Source organism: Thermobia domestica, chromosome 2, assembly GCF_964235325.1.
Source record: "Thermobia domestica chromosome 2, izTheDome1.hap1.1, whole genome shotgun sequence".
Taxonomy (NCBI): Eukaryota; Metazoa; Arthropoda; class Insecta; order Zygentoma; family Lepismatidae; genus Thermobia; species Thermobia domestica.
Genome location: NC_137455.1, coordinates 385,514,579 through 385,537,593, shown reverse-complemented (window position 1 = coordinate 385,537,593; position 23,015 = coordinate 385,514,579). Strand labels below are relative to the sequence as shown.

At 37.1% G+C, this 23,015-nt stretch overlaps 1 protein-coding gene across 2 annotated transcripts in view; it reads right to left on the bottom strand.

Annotated features, from left to right (window-relative positions):
- LOC145678890 (chromobox protein homolog 1-like) overlaps nucleotides 1–22,054 on the bottom strand; it is a 33,087-nt gene extending 11,033 nt beyond the window's left edge. Inside the window, exons 1-5 of one of the 2 annotated variants that reach the window (XM_081749470.1) lie at nucleotides 21,983–22,038; nucleotides 16,461–16,548; nucleotides 14,801–14,824; nucleotides 2,393–2,546; nucleotides 1,184–1,352 (exon numbers count right to left, since the gene is read on the bottom strand). In XM_081749470.1, coding sequence (XP_081605596.1) covers nucleotides 1,184–1,352; nucleotides 2,393–2,546; nucleotides 14,801–14,824; nucleotides 16,461–16,470 — 357 coding nt within the window. In that variant the 5' untranslated portion in view covers nucleotides 16,471–16,548; nucleotides 21,983–22,038. Of the gene's footprint in view, nucleotides 1–1,183; nucleotides 1,353–2,392; nucleotides 2,547–14,800; nucleotides 14,825–16,460; nucleotides 16,549–21,982 lie in introns of both variants that reach the window. The other variant, XM_081749471.1, reaches the window with a different exon arrangement.
- Between the last annotated feature and the right edge of the window lie 961 nt (nucleotides 22,055–23,015).

Below are 23,015 nucleotides of genomic sequence, written 5' to 3'. Positions count from 1 at the left end.
CCTCAGTTTGTAACAATCACAGATGTGGTATTTTAAGTTTTTATTTGAAAAACATGTTCGATTGGCAACACTTGTTTTAACTGGTGGTATTGCAGAGTATGTTACCAAGTTCCCCCTCGTACAAAATTTAGCACATTAACTATTGCTTTAATTAATGAACGGTAGACCAGTATCAAAAAAATCGTTCCACGGGGAATAAAAATTTTCAGCTGGAAGCAATATCTCAAACTCGAGGACGCTCCATTTATTGTTCTTGTGTTCAAATTAATAAATTTATCCCCAGATTTTAATGTAGCTTTCATTCTGATAATTTGGCAGTATGACAACTGTATGGATTCAATAGGCTGTAGTTCTTTATCATTCAATGAAAGGGTTTTGAGAAAAATATCACCGTAAATGAACGCAATCTGTAAATCATGTACTTGTCTTCCTCGGTGAAAGAAAAAATGTACCGCTACATGATTGTAGCACAATGAAAAATCTCAATTATAGTGCTCGAGTGATTCAATAGTATCCTATATTCGTAAGATGTGATTAGAATTACTGCACTAGCAGTTGGCAATTTTTTGATGGAACCAACGAAGCCGACAGTGATTTTACTGTATTACAACTAACTTAAAGAAGACTGCTGTTTCATAGTTTTATAGTTTCATAGCAATTCCATTCCCGGTGGAGATGTTTACCTAAAATACAAAGTAACAGTTCGGATTCCTCTGAACAGTAATTTCTTGCCGCTCAAAAAACTGTCTTTAACGATATCAACACAGATTATAAAAATTTCCCGACCACTATTAAAGCTACGTAATACTGGAAACTCGAAATCAAGATTCTGGAAAGTAGCCGATGACATTTAAAGGTGCCATTTATCAGATTTTAACATTCAACAGGTATGGCCTTCAGGCTAGAGATAAAGAAAGTGAACGACTGAAATTTTATGCTCTCCCACCGGAAATCAACCCGGGACCAAAGACAAGCGCTAGTCACAAGACCAACGGGGAGGGCTAACTCAAAATCCTAAACCATACAGCCAAATAAAGTACTCGAACGGAGGTCATTCCAACTGCAGCAAGAGAGTGCTGATCATTCACAAATAATCCCCATAATCATGACATACCTTGTCTACACTGTCCTATAGAATAATTGCTTGGGAACAATAATTGAATTAAAACGTTTTAGTTTTTACCTCTACATGTTTTTTCTTCGTGGTCTTCTTTTCTTCTGCAGGTGCGGTTGTAGACTTTCTCTTCTTTTCTTCTTTCTTTGACGCTTCCTTCTTTTTTCGATTTTCTTCGAATTCTGAGATCAGATCTGGACAATCTAAATTCTCCTCAGGCTCCCACGTGTTATCCTCACTGGAACAAATGAATTGAAACAAAAAGGGAAATCATAGCATCACCATCACAACAAGAGCAGAAATAGTAAAACCTTGCAATGAGCTTCTCAGTTTCTGATTTGACCTCTTCAGTAGTAGACGAAAAGCCAGTCTATGAATTACAAATAAATACATAACTTGCATGCAAACGGAACGACTTAATATTTATGAACGTGATAGATTTTTACCTTCCCAGCGACAATTTTAAGAGTTTTACTGCTTCCTCAGATCCCAACTATTTCTCAGAATATACTTCAACAGAAAGAAAGAACCACACAGAGTTCAACTTTGATAACTAAATAATCCGTAATGTTACTACTATAGATCAAACTACGCATCCATTAGGGCAGTGTTTCAATCGGCGCCCGTGAATAACAGTTAAAGTGCAACAGGGAGAGTTGTGATGCCCATCAATAATATACAAACAAATATTTGTCCCCCTCCCCCAAAAAGATTTTAGTTACTTTCAAACATCCGTATCTCAGGCTCTTAGTGGTCTCGTCTATAAAGAAGTTAGGTTCATGAACAGAAATATTTCAAAAATTCTAACTGTCGCCACCGCGATGGCGGAAGAAAAATGCCCAATCAATTGATCATCACCGTTACAATTATTACAATCTCTGGAATCATTCTCAAAGTTTAGTTGAATCAGCACTTTCAAATTACTGATCAAAGTCCTGGGGCAATATTCTGAGGAACCACCCATCTTACGGAATACATGCCTTTGCGCTGCAATATCAAGACAATTTGGAGAATACAACTGGTTACTCATTTTCCTTCTGACCCACATTCGGCATCCCTAGTCTTCGCTCATCTCAAGAAGTGGTATTCCAGAAATGCAGGAAAAAAAAAAATATCACTTCCTAACGTACTTCCTTTACCCTGTTAAATGCAACCACGGTTTGAAAATTAGGTTGCAAAGGAGCAGTCGATAGTTCCCTTCTGTTCAGACCCCAGTTTTTTTTTTTTTTTTTCAAACTACCTTAAGCATTTCATAAGCCTCACTACTAAGGTACTTACTCGGAATATCCTTTCCACTTGAGCAGGTACTCCACACGGCCATTTCTGATGCGTCGATCCAGCACCTTTTCCACGGAGTACTCCTCCTCCTCGCCGTCGCCAGCGTCTGCCGCATCCTTGTCCTTTGTCTTACGTCCAGTTTGGGCTTCACCGCCTACAGAAAACATCAACAACTACAACAGTTAACACTCAATGCCATACTTCACCTGAGGCTGATAAAGCAACCAAAAACGTGACAAATATATTCTAAACAGTATGAGACAGGCGCTGTTCATAACGATTAACAACGAACGCCGCCAAATTAATACTATCTCAGCAGATCTCATTCCCCAGATTCCAAATTTAAACATAATATTTTCCTTCAGGCCAAAACACCAAAATTCCTATGTCTCATCACACAAACTACAGAATGATAGACACGTCATAGTAAAAGCTATTTTCAACTATGAATGCCATTTACACTAACTTCCAACAGTCAAGTGAGAGCTTCCTTATTCAGAACTCGTAACTTGTGTACATGGAAATTAAAACAAGCGATCAGTTTTTATGATTTATTTTTAATAAATGCTAAACATCCCTCTACAGTTATAAGAACGATTTTAAAAGAAAAATTGCTTGGGCTACAAAATTGAAACTTTAGCAAGTATCATTGCTAAGTACTCTCAAAACAACTTTCAACGTTCTATTTTCACTATCTCCCATTATACAAGTTCGTTAATCCTAAGTATGCATTGAATACCCAGCATTTTGTTTAAAAACTGAAGACAAGCAAAGAGACTTACGAAAATAATGGAAAAACAGTTTGCAACATGCAAGACGTCTGAGATGTTAAGTGAGGATGCGTTCACAGCACCTAGCCGTTCTGTGTTCCATCATTGGTTTTAGTATGTTAGGCGGAAAGAACGAGACAGGTTGGAGCGAGCAGAAGAATTTGATTTTCAGTTTTGCGCCTCTTTCAGCAGCAATGCAATGAGACTTGGACCTCAAGCTTAACGAGGGATCCGATTACGAGGAAGCTCGACCATTGAAGACCGCTGCGCAGGATAATAGAAAAAAATTTTTGCAAAATTGACTATCGAACTCAAATCAGCAAGGGTCTGGAACTGCCTATTACAACAATTTAATCCGACGCGAGTTGCTGAACTTCAATATCCTTGGTCGGGTTGGAACTTCCAAACTATTGCGATGATGCCGAGTTTGCAAAGTGGACCGCCAATGACTGGAATCTGACAGTATGGTCCAATGAGTTCTTTCACCATGTTTCTGTATGGTGGACATGGACATAGCTCATCTTAATTGCTTCTCCCTACCGCGAAGCACAAAAGTGGCTCTCATTCCGAAAGACTTCCTGGCATTCGGTCCTGTTATTAGTTGCGTCATGACGCACTATTACCAGTGATTACGTGGACATTTTAGGCGCCATTTGCATTCTATTTCCGACCAATAACAATGTGCTAATCACGCTAGCAGAGCCGCAATTACATAAGAATAAACACCTTCCCTCACCCGCCAATCCACTCACCTCAACACTATTGAACACGATCAGATTTGAAGCTCAGAATCTGAAACAGACAATATATAGTCGCCGAGAGAACTCGGAAACTATTCATGACATAGGCCTCCAATACAAGGGTGAAACAGCCGTTCCGCAGGCTAATAGCTCCATGTCATTAATCAGCTGAAGTTTTAAACTCATCAGATGTCGCCATTGGATAATAATCTTCACATCCTGATGGCGAAGACACTTGAAATATTATTCACTTTAATAATAGAAACACCATTTTACAATTAATATTATCTACGAAAGCTGTCGTTTAGAAAATAATTTACTGGTTTCCATTTGTCAAGATGGTGTGACAGTATTTGCGAACTCAGCAAGTACTAAAATTACTTATGCATTCGGTTGATGAATCTTACACTATGCACCACGCACGGTAATTTCGTAAATGATTCACGGAAAACTGAATTACTGAGAAATCTGAATGTTTATGGCTACAAACCGGATTCAGGCGATACTCCACATCCTATCAGAGTTGTATAAGACCTAAAATATCCATGAAATAACTGTTGTCCTGATAAAATGTTTAGCAGTATCAAAGAAAATTAACTTCTTCGAATAAAAGTCCGCGCTATACATGAAAGGAATAGTAACTACCTTAACGAAACAATTGAACTTAAAACTAGAATTTTCCACAAAGTTATTAAACAGGAGAAAAACTGACCATTTACTAGAACTATTGAGTTTAACGGTCCCTCCGAACTACGTATCTAGGCTAAAATCTGTCCGACAGTATTAATACTACTTTACATATGGACTTAAATCTCAGGTACACTAGAATAAAATAATATTAAGTAGAAGGTAACCTAAAGTTCATACCGTTTTAGAGCAATACAGCAGATGGTAGATATCTTTAGGTTTTGAAATAGTCTCCATTAACATTTAACACCTTTTGCCAACATCCCTGCAGCTCCACAATACGCTGTGACAAAACTAGGTGGTCGTAGGTACAAACAAGTCCGTGAGTGTGTTTCACGTAGGATTTCCCCACAGAGGTAGTTGTCGGGGGAATAACAGGTAGTAATTGTTGGCGCACGGCCCGGTGAATATGGTGCATGGTAGTGCTTCCAGTCAAGTTTGCTGAAGGGTTTCCCGGGTCTTTGCCACATGCGCCTTGGCATTGTGCAGGAACAGCATACACTTCCGATTCACCAATACAAGCTCCTGCCGCAAAGCACGGTGCACCCTTTACAGTTGCTGATAGAGGTCAGAATGATTATCTGACCTGGTGGAAGAACCCCGTAATGCACCACTTTCCAACAATTCCACCATACATAGCATAACCTTTCGTTGATGCAGGGAGGTGGAGAACAGGATCATGTGGCGACAACCAATATCTGGTAGGCTTGGGATTATCGCAGGACCCACTTTCCGTTAGCGGTCAGCAAAGACAAGATTGCCACGTTGTTCATTGTTGGCTGCAGACAATGTGCGGGATACCTACTTGCTTAACTTGTATGACTTCCCTAACCCATGCAGGTGACATTTGACTTTCAGCGGAAACAAGGAACATTTCTGCAAATTCACATCACACAGACCACTGTAATCCTCAATGGCTGCTTTCAGGGTCTCGACGTCCTCCAACATGTGGTCGCCCACTGCGAGGTTTATCCAAAAGGCTAATCTCCCGAATGAAGTATCTGCAACCACTGGCCCGGCGATTCGCGTTCGTTCACAGCATTCTCCCCAAATGTCTAGCATACGCTGCGACTTTATGTGGACCTGTCAGTTGCCGCTTATAGTCATACAAACACACGAACAAGTTGTTTCGATACATCCTTTTCTGCTCGACACTGGATATGACTACACAACGTGTCATTATTACTGAAAGTCTATATTCTTAATTCCTGATCACTTGCCAGGCACGTGCGTCATTTAGTTTCCTCTATGAGCGCATTACTAATAGGACGTCAAAAACAGCAAGAACTTTCCTTGGCTACTTTGTACTTACATCAAAAGCACCAAAAACTTAACGTTTCGGTAAAAGTTTCCTTCCTCAGCACATTCTTTCAGAACTAATGTCTGTAATTACATCCCATAATCTACCAATAATGGAAAGAGAAGCCACATTTATTATTAATCAGCTAAGTAAGATACCGATTGGTGCTCAAAAAGAAGTATTTAGGTAAAAGGAAAATTTTATGGAGCAGTAGTGCAAATAAGTAATGGTATTTAGAAGAACAGGATAATTCCACGGACAATGTTACTTTCCTGAAAGGATATGTGATGAAGACAACTTTTCACCCAAACGTTCACTTAATTTTCGATGCTTTTGAAGTTGTTATAGTGAATACCTTGAAGTTGTTATTTTAGTGAATACTGAGTATGTATCCTATTAAATCAAATATCTAATGAAGTTAGATCAGACAGCTAGACTACTGACCAGTCAAATCCTGATTGTCAGGCAAATGTTTATTAAATTGAGCTACTTGACATTTTTCTGCTTTTGCTATTATTTCTCTTTCACCACCGTGATTTCAAAATTAATACATTCACTCACAGTACTTGAAACTGAGTTATTCTAAGTTCTTATATTTAACATATTTTAAAGCTTAGCACAAACTACAGACGAAATTTATCCACAAAAACTGTATCCACTGTTCAACGTACTACGTCACCAGAACACTATACATGCAACATTTAGAAAGTAAAATTTAACACAGACATGCACACAACATTATAACACTGCGACTTTAAAGGTATTTACAGTTTGGCCCTCTCATTCCCTGGTTTTCCAAAATTATATACAATCCACTACTAAAATTTGTTTAATTGAAAAAAAAAAAGTTTCGTATTATCGAGATTATACCAGCTGTAAATGAAATGAAGTGAATTAGTTTAACGTCCCACAATTGTATCCTTTAGGTTAAGGAGACGATAAAGGCAAGTGAGTGTTGATGGAATGAGAAAGTGGGAGGAAACGGAAGTACCCAAGAAAACCACGGACAAACTTGGCCGGGGATCGAACCAGGGACCTCACGCACCAAAGGTAAGCGCTTTACCATTGAGCCACCGTGTTCCCTATAAGTCTTGATTTGGAAAAACCACTTAGGTGAAGTACCTCAACCAATCTCATATTCTTTTCAATAGATGTTAAGATCGCAATGCAGTTTTCAGTGATTTGATATCTAAAAGCGGAACTTTTAAATGCGCCTACCAAAAGCTATTTTTAATGTTATAGAAGCGAAATAAATCAACTGTTTTCAAAACTTACCATAAATACGTCATTTAAAAAACAGCAATCCTTATATCTTCGAAACGGCTCGATATCAAAAACTGTTGTAAACGGCATTATAACTTTATATCTACCGAAAATCCTCTACGAACTGGATGTGATGAGCAAAAGCTTTTTCGAAATTAAGTACACGAAAAATTTTCAAACTTGTAAGTTACTTATTCGAAGTGCCATGACTACGGGCACGAGTTTTTCACACTAAGAATTTGAAAATTCAGTGTTTCGTTTTTCATATTTCGTTTTGTCGCATTTTCCGAATAGTCTTTTTTTTTTTTTTTTTTTTTAAAGCTCTTGTGGAAAACATATTCCCTGACATTTTTACAGTTGTTCGCTTTATTCATAGATCACTAAGAAAATAAGCCATTACTTACCTACGCACAAATTACACTGAATATCTCACTTCACGTAAATTTCACTTAGATTTTTTTTTTAAAATCAAACCGAAGGAAAATCAGTAACTAAACTTACTATGAGTAGAAAAGTTGTACTCTTCTGAATTCACACAGCACAAGTTACATTTAAGCATTAAACATAAGCATGCTACATGTTTCCACATTTTCCTCCCTCTCACAATTGGCACTACTTGTTGGAAGCCACACATTATGTAACTGCATTTACAACAAACTTCAAACAATTATCACTTCTGAACTCCTCATCCAGCTGCGATGGTGATAGCTCGTGCCTCTAGTCATAACCACAGTATAGGACACTAAAGTACTTGACCTGTATTACCCTGTCCGTATTATTACGTTGTAGAACTACAAAATTTGCTTGTTTTCCGTGATACTATAACGTCTTTAAGTTTGAATCATTGCATAGTAAGTTTTGCTTTTACACAAATTTTAAATACGAAATACAACTATAGGTGTTCGCGAAATAACCTGATTGTATTACAAAGCATATCAATGACTGCATGCCGATATTTCCACGGTATGAAATTTGTTTTGCAAGGGAGTATTAAGATAAAATGGTTCACCCTCTGAACTCCTTTCCCGACCTACATTATACTATTTACTCGAAAAAAAGTTCTTGGAACTTGGCCTTATACTTTGTACAACTTATATCAAGATACCAGATTATTTTCAAATTCTCCATGCACTTACGTCAATGTACGGCACACTATTTTGGATAGGGTACTTAAAATTGAGTTGATTCAGGAGCGAGGCTATGCGAGACGTGGACCTACTAATTAACGTGGAATCCGAACATGAGGTCCCGCCGAGAATCGAACCCGTGTCTCCCATACCAAACGCGTGTATGCTAACCTTAACCACGAGGGAACTCAGGGTACTTCAAATACTATTTCTTGCTACAATTGTTTTCTTTGTACTTTTTCCTCTATCACGCCTTCATCGCAAATATTACCGTTCATAATAAGTATTACTCATCAATCCGTAACCAACAAAGTTTAAAGAAAAGGAAGTATGTATACGTATTTTGTACTAACGAAACATTTATCGAACTGTACTGTAACAAATCGATTAATTCAAACCGTAAGTAAAAATGACCCAAACTTTCCAAATCACTAAATGGTACTCAATATTCTTCCATTATTCTGCCAACTGTACAGTAGCAGTACATAAACCTACTACAGTGAAACCTCTACTAACGGACACCTCTCTTAACGGACATATTTTGTAATTCCCAAACACTGTCATAGGAAAAAACATATTGGCAATCCTCTCTAAAGCGGACACTCTCTAGTACGGACACGGACAGTCTTTTCTTCCTTTTATAGGTATTATTTACCTCCGTATTACGGACACTTTCACTAGAAATAAGTTGAAAAGTATGGTAAAAATACATTTCAGTAATTCATACATATGTCACCAAGGAAGCATTGTGACAACATTTTGCCTCCTCAACTGTCTGCTCAGCAACCCAGACGAAGCGTCTCTGTTTAACAACACTCTTATGTCCTTTCCTTGCATCCCACTCCCACCCAAGCTGTTTTAGACACAAAAGTGATTGACAGTTGCCCGCCATTAGGGATGACACGTTATGCTACTGTCCCGTTGGAGTCTCTAACCAACCAGAAGACAAGTTTAGTATTTTTTGCCCTCAGGTATATATATTGTCTCAAAAAGGACACTTCAGGACTGCAATTACCCCACAAATTAAAGCGCCATACTGAAAACGAAGGAAGTACTGATAAGTGTAAAGTGCAGAGAACTATAACATGTTATTTCCATGTTAGGCCTCGAACATAGGATGACAGAGGATAAATCAGGTAATATTCGTAAATACGTGATTCATGCAAAAATATTTTTTTCTAATTGTATATTACCTTGCTCACTAATTTACATAACAAAATACTGAAACCTCTTGAAGGCGGACACCTCTCTAGCGGACAGTTTTTGATTCCCCACGGCTGTCCGCTTTAGAGAGGTTTCGCTGTAAAACCAAATCTCTGTAAAACAAATACGAGACATGTTTTGACAGTTATTTGTCAAGTAGTATTTAGTGAAACAGAACTACATGTTGATCGGGCAAATAACATGTGGAGACTACTAAAGGGTGCAGGAATAAAATTTGTCAACTACACTGGTTCTTCGAAGTCTCCATCAACACTTGAACTATGAAAAGTGATTTACAGTACATGCTCCGGTAAAAATGCCGGAATGACGTAATCGAAAAGTTTTGAATTTCATAATCATTGATGTCTAGTACTGAAAAATTATTTGGAGTTCAACGGGTTATCATAAGTATATTCATTGCCAGTTTGTAACGCTCCTTTACAGACAGAGGTTGAGATTCTAAGATACTATTACCGGAAATCAACAAGATTTTTCTAAATTACATTTTTGCAATTACCTACAATATTACAATTACAGTTTAACTGTCATTTAAATGGAGGAAACCGATACCTCATCTATTCCTTTATAGGTGCGAATCACAAAATGCATGCCTAATTTGGGAATTGAACCAGAGTCTCGAGTTTGCTGGAACAATTCGTTAACGTGGCGGTACGGTGTACTAGAAACCAGCTTTCGTTACCCAGGCCAATCGTAGTAATCACACTTCGTGTGTCAAAGAAAACACAGTATGTTAATGTCACTGCTTCCACTAAACTACTAGCGTGTTTTATATACAAATATACACAAAGTCCCTGCACTGAGTGCAAAAAAGACATGCATATTTTCTCGGTCTTGTCCTATATAATCAATGTTAACAGCAAAACAGACAATTCACAAGCCAAGTTGGTAAGCAACAGAAGCCCAGGATAGTTATGCATTGAAGTTCTGCAATTACATGCAAAAGAATACACATTTCGTGCTACTCACCTTCACATTCTAGATTTTATTTGTACAGATGCCGATACATTTAATTAAAAAATATATATATATATATATATATATATTTTCGTGTCCTTTTAATAAAATGATTAACAGCTGGTGTAAAAATACGAACTTCGTTAAACAGTCAAATGCTTACAATGAGGCTTCAAGAGTACACGCAAATCTACACAGAAATTAGACTTATTCGAAACTACTGTACAGTTCTTTTTACATGAACCGAAATAACTTTAGCTCCCACTAGCGTATGAATTACTAAAAACTCACTTGCAAACCCTTCACGTAACTAACTCACTTGCTCAAATATAATTATTTGAATGAGCCAACTATTACAAGCATTGTATACGTTCAAAAATTTTGGTACACCCAACAATATTTGCTATTATACAGGTTAATTTCTGAACTTACCCAGCTCTCGCCTACAAAACAGGAACCAGAATAAAAATGTTGAAACCGGAATAAGGCTTTACATGAAAATGTAAGTAACGCCTTCTACAACTAAAATGGAATTCAGGATTAAGGTACTCATAAGATTAGTTCCATACATTAATAGAGCGAATGGAAAACATCTTACAAGATTAATACTACTCACTAACAGTATTCATACAAGCTGGAAAACTCCAGTATTTCAGATATTCTTCACTGAGGATCATAGAAGCTTAAATACATGTCATGCAGTTTCTCGCTCACATGCATGTAACTTCAGTAACAGTGGACTCCTTAATTTTCCATACGAGACATTTATACGGTGACTACTTTCTTTTAAACCCATTAACCAATCCATTCCTCAAAATTATGCTCCGTGAAGTGCACTTTCACAACTACTATCTACTTCCTGCTTTTATTTTTTTCTCATGTGTGAGAATATTGATTATCTCTGGTACTATTCTTGAAGTAGCTCAGCCATCTTTACCCATCGGCTATAGAGGTATACGTAGTTCACTGCTGCCAATTCATATGGAAGTCTGTTGGATTGAAGTTTAATCTCCCTGAGCACCTAGCCTCTATTAGTAGACCGATTAACGTGGGATCTAAATCACGAACTCTCGCTAGGAATCCATGTATCAACGGAAATAAAAGGTATACGAGGGGATGTGAACAAGTTCATGCAATCACCTAGAAAGTGAAACTACAAAAGCTAGGTTCTTTTGTTAACCATGCGAACTTTTTTTTTTTTTTTTTTCGCAGGTAAATCACCGAAGTCCCGATGTTTGAGAAGACAGACACGAGGAGCTTTAAATTTCTACATTCATACGTAACTTCGAGGGGAAATCAGCGCAGCAGTTCTACGAAAAGTGAGGATGAAAGCCATACTGAGATAGTACCCAAGTGGAAACCAATTCGAAAGTGGCCACTACCAACACGGACGCCTCTAAAAACGGAAAACTTTTGATACAGCTTTGAGGGAAAAAGTTCAGGTCATAATGGAAGACAGGATGACCATTGAGAGGAAGAGAGCGCATTAAGTATGAGATGGATCTGCCTGCATATCATTCACAACCAGCTGCATCTACAGAAAGGGTCAGCACGATGGGTGCCACGAATGCTCACACCTTTCTAGAAAAATTGCGAAGTTGCTGGAAGAGGAATGTTGCATCGCTGTGAGATGGATGCACCTGACTTCTGGCAGACTAATAACAATGAATGAAAGCTACATTTACCAATATGATACTTTCCATTTTCTGGGACTGAAGTGACCATTATGACCGATTACCTAGCACAGGGGCCAAACTATCACTAGCACCTATTATTCCCATCTACTCACTTAAGTTACAAGAGGACCTGAAGAAACTCCGTGGATCGGTCACAAAAGGGGTCCTGGTGTTGGCAGAATGAACTGGTGCATTGTCTGCCAATACATCCATGATGAAGGCAGAGGAATTAGAATTCAACGGACCTAACACCAAGTAACTTCTTTCTCTTCCCGGATGACTACATTCAGGGATGGCAATTCTGAAGAACTGTGTCAAAGCCAAACTGCACACTTTTACAAAACGGACTTACGGAAAAAGAAGAACGCTGGTAAAAATGTGGCGAAGGCATGGTGACTACGTAGACTTACTTTCATGATGTCCGAGTTCTCCAGAGTGGTTTACACGAACTTTATGATACCCCTTCGTGCCTCAAAAGTAGTTATGGCTTCATAGGTTGTGTGTGGAGGAAAATTGAGGTCAAGAATAGTATCAGAGAATATTAGCATACACCTGAAAAGATAGCTATGTAAGAGAACTCTCCACATGCCTTAATTTTAAAAAGGGGAATAAATGGATTTAAGAGCCCAAAACAAAGTGTCACTGCTCGAACTGCATAAAATTGAGTTCTCGTATGGAAATTGGAATGCTGATATTTAAATTGCAGGCATATGATGGATTATTGCATTATACGTAGTAAGAGTCTCAATCTCGACAAAGGACACTCGCTTAACTATCCGAAATATTGGTTAAGTTTTTCCGCTTCTAAGAACACAATTAGGGAGTGCTAAGATCTAGTTCATTTAGAAAAGTTCCCATTACAATAGTTTAGAACAAAAATTTGTTCAGAGACCTTGCGCATATAAACTTCTTCCTGCATTATAAGCTCATTCCTAGCACTGTATTGGCAAATGAAACTAAGAACTAAAAGTAGGATTAAAATCTGAGCTGATACCCCCTATTAACACATCAAGAAATAATTTAAAAACAAATGCTAACAATGCACTCAGAACTTATTTCACTACCTTCAAATTTCTTTTACTCCAAGCTTTCAACCCTCCCCTGTTCAGAAAAAAATAAAACCAGGATAACTTGGAAAAAAGGGGGGAGGGGCTCACTAGAATAGAATAGAAGACAACTTAACTGCCACTGGTTACTTCAATATTTTCTGTGAACAATGATCACGAGTCGAAAGCTCGAACTGCAGAGAATCATTAGAATTTCGAGCAAAAGCTATAGAAGTGCCAATGAAAAAAACTGACCGAGGCAACAACTCACCTTTCATTCCACCCTGTTTGCGAATCTAAATAAAACTAGTTATAAAAGTATCAAAACTCGACAACTTCAATACTTATTGCAGTGTAACAGATCACTAACCTTTTCTCATCCTATTTATCGTGAAATAAAATCTACGAAGAAAACTTTAGCGTAAGATTTCATGCAACTTTGAATAAAATAAAAAATTACTCCCTGAGAATTCCGGGGAAAGCTTTCCTTTTCCCGTCGTTGAACAATTCATAGTAGTTAGAACCAAACGTTAAAACTTCGTACTCATGAGGAAATTACATAGCTTGCGCATATTTTTTATTTATTTCGATGCCCCCCCCCCCCCCATTCGCCGTAAGTGGCATTTGAGGACGTTACCTTTCACAAATGTGTAAAAAAATCATACGCAAGGTATGTAATCAAATTATTTCCTTTTATTAGATAAGGTATACAACTAATAATATTGACATTTTCGTCACTCATAGCCTCGGTACTGGCGTCGTAAGCAATGAAGTTAGACTTTTTTTCTTTCCGAAGACCGTTACAATATACGACTAACCTTACCAGTGCTTTATGTATTCCAGCGAAAGTATTTTCAAAAGCTGGCACTGCTTTCATCCTTGGTTGCTCAAGCAAAGCAAAAACCCTACCTCACATTTATGGGTCTTGCCAAAGAACTAAAAATATCAATACCTAAAGAACGAAAACACAAGATTTAATTTATCTGCTACCAAACTATCAATTCACAAAATATTACATTAGATCCCCCTGATCAACTGCTGTCTTGTTAGACCATTGGCTTTACACACAATAGGCTTATGTGATAAAATCTACATTCGGTACTGTAAAGTGATAGATAATGGATAAGCTATCAATTGTTTCGGTCATTTAGTTGGCGATATTTTCTACAGGATGTTGCCCTATATGAGTTTAGTGTATTCAGTTTTCATACTTGGAGCCATCGAGGTTGAGAGCAGCAGTGATTTCCGAAAGTATTTTCGCTGGAATAAATATACCGACACTAAGGCTAATCATATACTTTAGATAAGGAAAATGCGCCCGACTTTCTATAATTCATATCACGAAACATTTGCAGTTCCTGGCTACAAGCCCTTAAGAAGCTAAACTTCTGTCAATACATAACTATCCTTGTGCTGGTAAGCATGCAACATTAACTGAGAATTAAGACAATTTATGTCTTAATTCAATTTGCATTGAATTGCCATCAACAATTTTTGGCCATTTTGTCCCCAACGAGATGTGAATATTCCTTCCCAGCAAAACAATGCAAAAATTTACATAATGGAGATAAAGCATTGGTAATAAAAAAGCGAACTTATAAATTTATCCATTTTTAAATACCTTCTTTCTCGCTAGGTTGGATATCTGTAAGTAAAACAAAAACCTGTAATCACATTATGGCCGAAGAAAGCATCACAAATTAAGGTACATGTGTTCACTTCAACAATTACCATATTTATGTTGAATAGTAAAAGTCATCTTACATCAACAATAGACAAGTTAAAAGGTGGATCAACGCAAATATTTTCAAATTCCACGTGTCTCTTGTCTACTCAAAGTGAAAACATTTATCGTATTTTAATGGTGTTAATTTTCATTCAAACAAATATAACCATGTAAAAGGCAGAAGGGCTTGGAATGCATATTGAATTTGTAAAACATGGAACTAATATAGTATCTAAGTTGAAAGTTATAATCTAAAACCATGAGATATACCAGTACGTGAAAGTTCTTTTTTTATTTTTTAAAAATTCTACGCAAGTGATCGCCGTGACAAGAGTATCAACTTTACGCAACAAAGATTTAAAAAAGGTTTATTAATAAAAGACTTGTCATTTACATATCTGTTATGCTAGCAGGAGACATTTTCGCAGGTTAATCTCAATAAACCTCATTAAAATTTGTAAATCCCAAAAGACATAACATCCTCTCAGGAATTAGTTTTAAGGAGTAAACTCTCATTTCTGATCACTATCTCCAGAAAAAAAGTTCAACGGCTACACCTTTAAGCAAAAGGTCAAGTGAAGGATTGTGAAATTTTTGCCCTCCCATCGGAATTCGAAACAGGGCAAGCGCACTAGCCATTACGAAGAGGAAATGCATAGTGAAACAGCCTTGAGGCCATTATAAAACAAACTGATTCTTCTTAATTCATGCAAATACAAAACACAATCATGGTATTTGTAAAAATTAAAAGATACTTTGGGGTCTACGCAATTGAAGTAAACGTTTATGTATACCTATCGTAACAGCCCAATGTCAGTCTTACCACGGGGCGACTGGAACTTGGGCGATATATTTACGAGTTTCTGTGCTGTGGTTCACTGCACCTTCCCTCTTCGTGTGACGAACATTCCGCCTCGTTATACCACAGTTCGAGCTCATGCAGTAATAATTCACGTATCAGATGCTGTTGAGCTCTCGCCAATGCCACTAAAAACTGAAGATACTGACAGTTCGATAGCCACACTACCTCCTGGATAGTTTTACTTTTTACTTGTGGTCAATCACGGCGTATACAGGCGCCTGCTGTTTGGGTTGTGAAAACACTTACGATTCACTGTTGTATATTAAGTCAAAGAAAGTCTCCAATATTCGAAACGCGACAGCAGACTAACACTAAAGGTTACGATCGAACTTACGTCAATTGAAGTCAAGTTTGCCCTAAGTGAAATGCACATTTAATACAATAAAAGGCTTAATTACGGTTTGAAAACATCCATGTGTAGAGCGTAAGAACATTATCACGTCTCCTTAGCTAAAATTTGCTGTATTCACCAAAATTTACCAGTTCTTTATATGTAAATCTTTCACATACTTTGTGCAAAAAGAAAAAAATATGAATATTCAGAAAATTGTTACGCATAAAAGTCACAGCGGAAATTATAGGAAACTGAGGAAAAGGTTTCAAGGAGAAAAAGAACACGAACATCCATGCAGTGCACACACGAAATTTCACAACCAAATCCAGTAAAGATTAATACAGAATACAAATACGCACCTTTCGACATCTTGCAGAACTATTCTATTTACAGAAAATTAGATAATATAAATGCGTGCAAATGTGCACCAGGCCCTTGAGCTCCACTCTGCAAAGGAAGGAAAATAAATCAGTAGCATGAATCACTTTAAAAGCATCCTACACACATTATTATTGTAGTGTACAAAACTTTGCAAATTCTCTAAACATGAAATAATTTCAGAGGTAGCTGAACATAAAACTAAGCAAGCAGGCACATGAACTATGATAAAAGTTAACGTCACTATGGATTTGGTTGATCGGACCGGAGTTTAATAATAGTTTTAGCACCGAAGCTGTAAGATGAAATCCGTACCACCATCTGTGTTCCTCTTAGCTTTGCCACCCAGAGTTGAACCTTGGACCCTATGCAAAGGTTCACGCTCCCCAAAAAAATCAGACAGTATGTTTGAAGTTGTAACATACCTAGGAAATCAATTATCTTTACAAACCTAACGAATACGTGGAGTATGCAACATGAAAAGTTGAAAATTTCCGGAATTATAGCTACCTCAAAGACTAAGCTCACAGGAGATACAGAAGTTTACAACTGAATATCAGATCACAGTTTAATGTTCAGATTGCATTTCGAAAATGAGCAGAAAATCCATTTTTAACAGTTGCGACATGACATTCCCCCGTTTTGTAAAAACACTTAAACTCATATTTCGGTTCCTATTAATGACCGAAACAGGATTTTTTTTTTTTTTTTTTAATTCACATTGTCTTGAAGTTGTTTACCATTAAAAAATGAACTTTCCGTAGAGCTGATAGGAAGTTTCTAGTCATGTGAAGGGTAACATTTTGGAGGAAAAAAAAAAAAAAAAATCACTTAGTAAACTTCAAACCCTTGTTTCTCAAAATCCCCATCATGGATTTCAGTGAAGTTTTTGTTTGAAGCTTATTACATTAATTTCACATATGCAAAAATTGTGATGGGCCATCCAAGCACTGAGGAGCTATCCCAGTCGGTGTTGCCAACTGATTGGGAAACTTTTTCTAGTAACTTCCATACGATTTAACATATCCTCTCCCCCCCAATTGGTATACACTTCGGTATCCTGAAAATATGCCTGTGAGCATTACCAACCGTCCCAAGCAACCCAGTTATCAGGATCACCTGTCAGCGTTAGACGTATCTGTGCCCACACTTCGCATTATTGCCTGCGACATTAGAAATATACTCAATCCTGTGGACCAAATACCTCTAAAGAACAGTGTTCAACACCCTACTAACCTGTACGTAGGGCTCAAAGCCCGTCTTCACACTGCTTTAATTTTCAAAGAATAGCGAAACTAGTGTTTTCTTTCTCTTTGAAAATGTCTATCGACACCAGAAAAAAAAAATACTACATGGTTCAACGCTCCCAATCTTTCCGAAAGTCAGAGTTAGTGAAAGTATCTGACATCTTCCAAATATTGCTTACTCCGCACAATGGATGGCATATCAGCTAGTATATCTATAACAAGTTAAGTCTCATACTGCTTTTCTAATGTAGTATATATTGTTAATGTTAGAATTAAGGAAACTATTGTATCCCGATGTGACTCCCCCCCCCAACTAATTATCACTATTCAACACAAGTCACTCCATTCTTTCAGATATGGAACACGACGTATCAACGGTCTTTCAAACACGGAAACTGGTAATGTCGGATTTAAAACTATTTTCCTCACATAAATTGAAACTTGTAGACCCCAATAATAAATAAACTGCAAAGCCTCCGACTACGAAGAGTCGAAGTCTTTACTTCTAAGCAAGTGATTTCCATGGTATGGTGGCATTTTTTTCTTTGCTACCTGCATGGAAAGTTCCCATGTGATGAAATTGGTGAGACTTAAGCGGGTTGTAACAGAAAGCCTTCAGGGAATATTCTTTGATCAAATAAATACATATACTCAATATTTAATTTCATTGCCGTGAAGAAAACCATTAGCACCAAGTTTTTCTTTGTGCACAGAGAAGAAATGCCTGTTGCTCGTGCCACACTTCAACAAAGATTTCTGAGAGCAATAACTATTCGGGGGACACGTGCAATGCATTGTTTTGAAAAAACTGGTTCATTCAAGATTGAAGCAAAGCGTACAATAGAAGTCTAGATGAAGATTTTAGTCGTTAAAAGTGATGAAAGCGTTGCATCAGTAAAATTCTCATATCCCCAGGGTCCATCCCCCTCATTCTATTGGGCTGAAAATTATTCCTTTTGGGTTCCGTTTACTCACATCTTATGTAAAGTGAACATAACTGCTACTGGCAGAACATACCAGTTATCAACAAAGTCTCTAAAAGTACTTACTTCAATGTGGGGAACTTTTACCAAAAGCATTATGTTAATACCTAATTACAGCAAAACCTAAGATTTATCTTATGTGCCATAATATGTAGGCCTATAATACTGTCAGGCTTAGTATACTTTTATCTTTGGTAGTTATTCTGATTGACATTTAAAAATGTAAATCCCCATTTATTGTTTTGATTATTGTATTTTTCCCCTTAATTATAAACTTTCAAAATTCCCTACTTCGCCATGCTTGGATGGCTTATCACAATTTTTGTATAGTGAAAATAGATGTAATAAGCTTACTGCAAAATGTGGCACAGATACGTCTAACACTAATAGGCAACCCTCAAAACTGGGTTGCTTGGAAGGAGTAATGCTCACAAAGGTGTTTGGAGGCTACTGAAGAGTACTTATACCAATTTGTGTGTGGGGGGGGAGTATGTTAAATCGTATGGAAGTTATTGGAAAAAGCTTATTTCCCAATCACTTGGCAACACTGACTGGGATAGCTCCTCAGCGCTTGGATAGTCCCTCAATTTTTATATATGTGAAACGAAATGTAATAACCTTTCAAAAAACTAATTCATTGAAATCTATGATTGGGCTTTTGAAAAATAAATGTTTGAAATTTACAAAATGGCGTTTTAGATTTTTTTCTCAAATGTTACCTTTCTGATGACAATTTGCTATCAGCTCTACGGAAAGTCTTCATTCTTTTAATGCTAAACAACTTCAAGACAATATGAATTTAAAAAAAAAAAAAAAAAAAAAACTGTTTCAGGCATTAATAGGAACCGAAATATGACTTTTTTTAGTGTTTTTACAAAACGGGGAAATATATATTGCGACTGTTAAAAACTGATTTGTTTTTCTTTTTGCTTATTTTCGAAATGCAATAACTTGTGAACCGCTGATGCTATTGCAATAAAATCTACACACTTGCAATCAGCATAAAAAGTCTTATAACTCGACCAAATTGCATCCAGATTGAGATAGTCGGTTAAAGCCTTGGTTGAATTGACGTGGAATGACTCGTATGACATATGTTTTTCCTCCTAAGAGTTGGGATTAACGCAGATGGCGACGTCCAAATTACAATTTACGAATGCAAATCAGATCCGTCCTATTTTATAGCAAATCTTTTCTAGTGCCCTTTGTAACTGTCTTTTCATGCAGAGTACTTTACATGTAAACTTACAAAAAGCCCAGCACCAGACAGAATTACATCATTACACGTGCTTTACGACGGATACAAGAAGAATGAACATGAAAGATGACCATTTGATGCTACTGTACACCGGCAATATATTTATGTACAGAATACGAAAGTTTCATTATATATTTACAAGTGGAGTGCCATCAGCATAAAACCACTACTAGTAGTGTACTATCGAAACTTTTTATCAATAAAAACAAATACGCCCGAGAAGAGGAAGGCAGATCCTACACCACCAGCAACCTACCTACGTTAGGGTTCCTTCCACTCGACCAAGCCAATTAAACTCCAGCGATAAAGCGCCCAGATTGCCAAAACCCACCTCTCAGTACACGAACTTACGCGTATACCCACCATCGCTCACGCTCCTGCTCCCTACAGACGTCCCTGCGCGGGTCGAGAGCTTCTCCCTCCCACACTTGGTGAAATAGCATTCGTAACTTTGGTGGCCATCTTGGACAATTTCATTTGTTTCTTCCACTGTTGTTTGTATGCCATATCTCTGAAAGATTTTTATGCCACCCAAGTCAAACCTTTAGGAGACAATAAGGAAATCAGTGAGTGCCAAAAGTGAACCTGCACGAAATAAACTTCGGCAAGAGTGCACTCTTACATAACCTCTGAAGTAACTGTTACTCCGACTACGGCGGACAGCATAGGACCTTCAGATGAGATATGAACCTCCACGTGGGACGGTAGCATATTTATAGCGTATCTTAAGCACACTGAACGATAAATCTTAATTGTTAGTGACGAACCGCCGACTATGCAATATTACAAACCTACCGAAACTAAAGAAAAAACTTGTGCAGCAGTGCTACTTCCTGCAGCGGAACCTACTGGCGAAGCTAATGTTAGCTATTCCTGAATGTCACTGTACACTAGTTTTGTACAATTATGAAAATACATGAAACACTAAAATGACCAGGAAGAAAGAAAGAAAAAAAAGTCATCCTCGAGATCATTAACATCTTCGTGTACCACGTAGCTAAATATACACAAACCTAATATTTAAGCAAACATAACTATTTGTAAATATCTGTTAATCTTCTACATAGTGAATAACTATGTGCAAACCCCGCTTATTTCAAACAAAGAAAACAACTTTACGTTCACGCAATTATCCACCGGCTAATTACGGCTGAGCTAGTACAACTACATTAATAAAATTGTTTCTCTCCCCATTCCACGCAAATACAATTTCCCCACACTTTTGCTTTACCTTCTAAAAACACAGCAAGGATTGAGTATAGCCCGCTCCCCCCAGTGATTTCTAACGAATCATAGTGATTCTAGCGATTCATACTAGTTCATAATAAATCGGAATCGCATGTTATAAAGATTTAAGATGTAAATCTTGTGCTAAGGAAGCTTTAGGATAAGTAGTAGTAGTAGTAGTTAGTAGTAGTAGTAGTAGTGGTGGTAGTTAGTAGCAATAGTAGTAGTAGCAGTAGAAACGGGTTAGAAGCCCCGCAGGGGTTGGTTGGGTTCTATTCTCGATATAAGTAGTAGTAGTAGTAGTAGTAGTGACTCTTCCAGTTCCGGTGACAAAGAACTGGGGGGAGCGGGCTATACACAAGCCCACAGCAATTCTAAACCAACAAAATAACATAAAAAAATATACAAATTAAATTAACCTTGCGGATGCCCAACAACAAAGGACTAACAGTTTCCATGTATTTTAATTCCCGCCCATTTTTACTCCCGGATATATTTTTAAAAGTAATTTCCACAACTTAAAAAATTTAATGCTTGCAGAAAACATTTGACTTCTAAGAGTATCGCTACATCTAATAATGACAGTTCATTATATATACGGCACGTGTGGCGTCATTGCAAAACTTAACCGGAAATAATTTAGGATTACTGCTTTTACATATCGTTCAATACTACATTCAAAACATTTTAAATATACATCATGCAATACAGGTCGTAAGTACACGTTTGCGTACTCCTAATTCCAAAAATACTATATAATTACACTTTACTTAAAGTTCCTTACTTACCCCAACCGACGAGTCGATGCAGCAATGGCGCGTCTTTCCGTCTTGTCCAAGAAAAACGCGCACAACTAGCATACAATCCTAGTCAAAATCAGTACTACTTTACGAAATAATAAAAATTATATATTCAAAATAATGTCAATGTCAAAAATTTGTTTAATATAATTTCAAATTTAAATTATAATGCAATAAAAGCTTCAGTTAGTTCTAAAATTAATTATTATTATAAATTTGTTAATTGGTCTTTGAAATTGAAAATCAATTATGACTTAAAAATATATATAGTACCAAACTTCGATTAAGTTATTATTTCTTTTGTAAAATTATTATTTTCATTTTAGTATTACCGAAAACGAAACTAGAGTAGGGGCAGAAATTATGTTTTCCCGCGTAAACTCATTTTTAGTTTTGATTATCTGTCATTCACTACAGAACTTCCGGTTTATAGATATGGTAGTATTCATCCGCTGGAAGATAGCATGGATTTGGATGGAAGGAGTTTGTTACATCGTATAAATTTCCGTTCTGCAAGTCGAAAAAAGAAAAGAAAAAATATTGTCTGCATGATCTGTACTGACAGTTTGCTTCTTAAATAGAACACGTTAAAATGTAGAATTAAAATATCTTAATGTAAAGTGGCTGTCACTATGACTTCGAATTTTGAATTAAAAGCGGTATTTTTGTCCTGGTCAGGAAACGAGTACCATTTCATGGAGGAAAACAGATTTTTCTTTTAAGGGAGTGCTTGGACCATCAGATTTCCCACAAGATTCTAAACGAAATATCCTTTAAAAAAAAAAGCGACACAATTAGAAAGAAAAAATATAAACAGTAAGTCATGGGCGCCTACAACGGGGGGCAAGATGGGGCAATCGCCCACCCCTGGTTTTTCGAATGGGATTCTGTTGTTCGAAATACATATCAAATCATATTAAGTTTGCTTACACACCCATTACAGTATTTAATATCTGCATGTTATAAACTAACCGTTAATAAACCATGCAATGTGCATCAATAATAATTGTGTTACGTAATA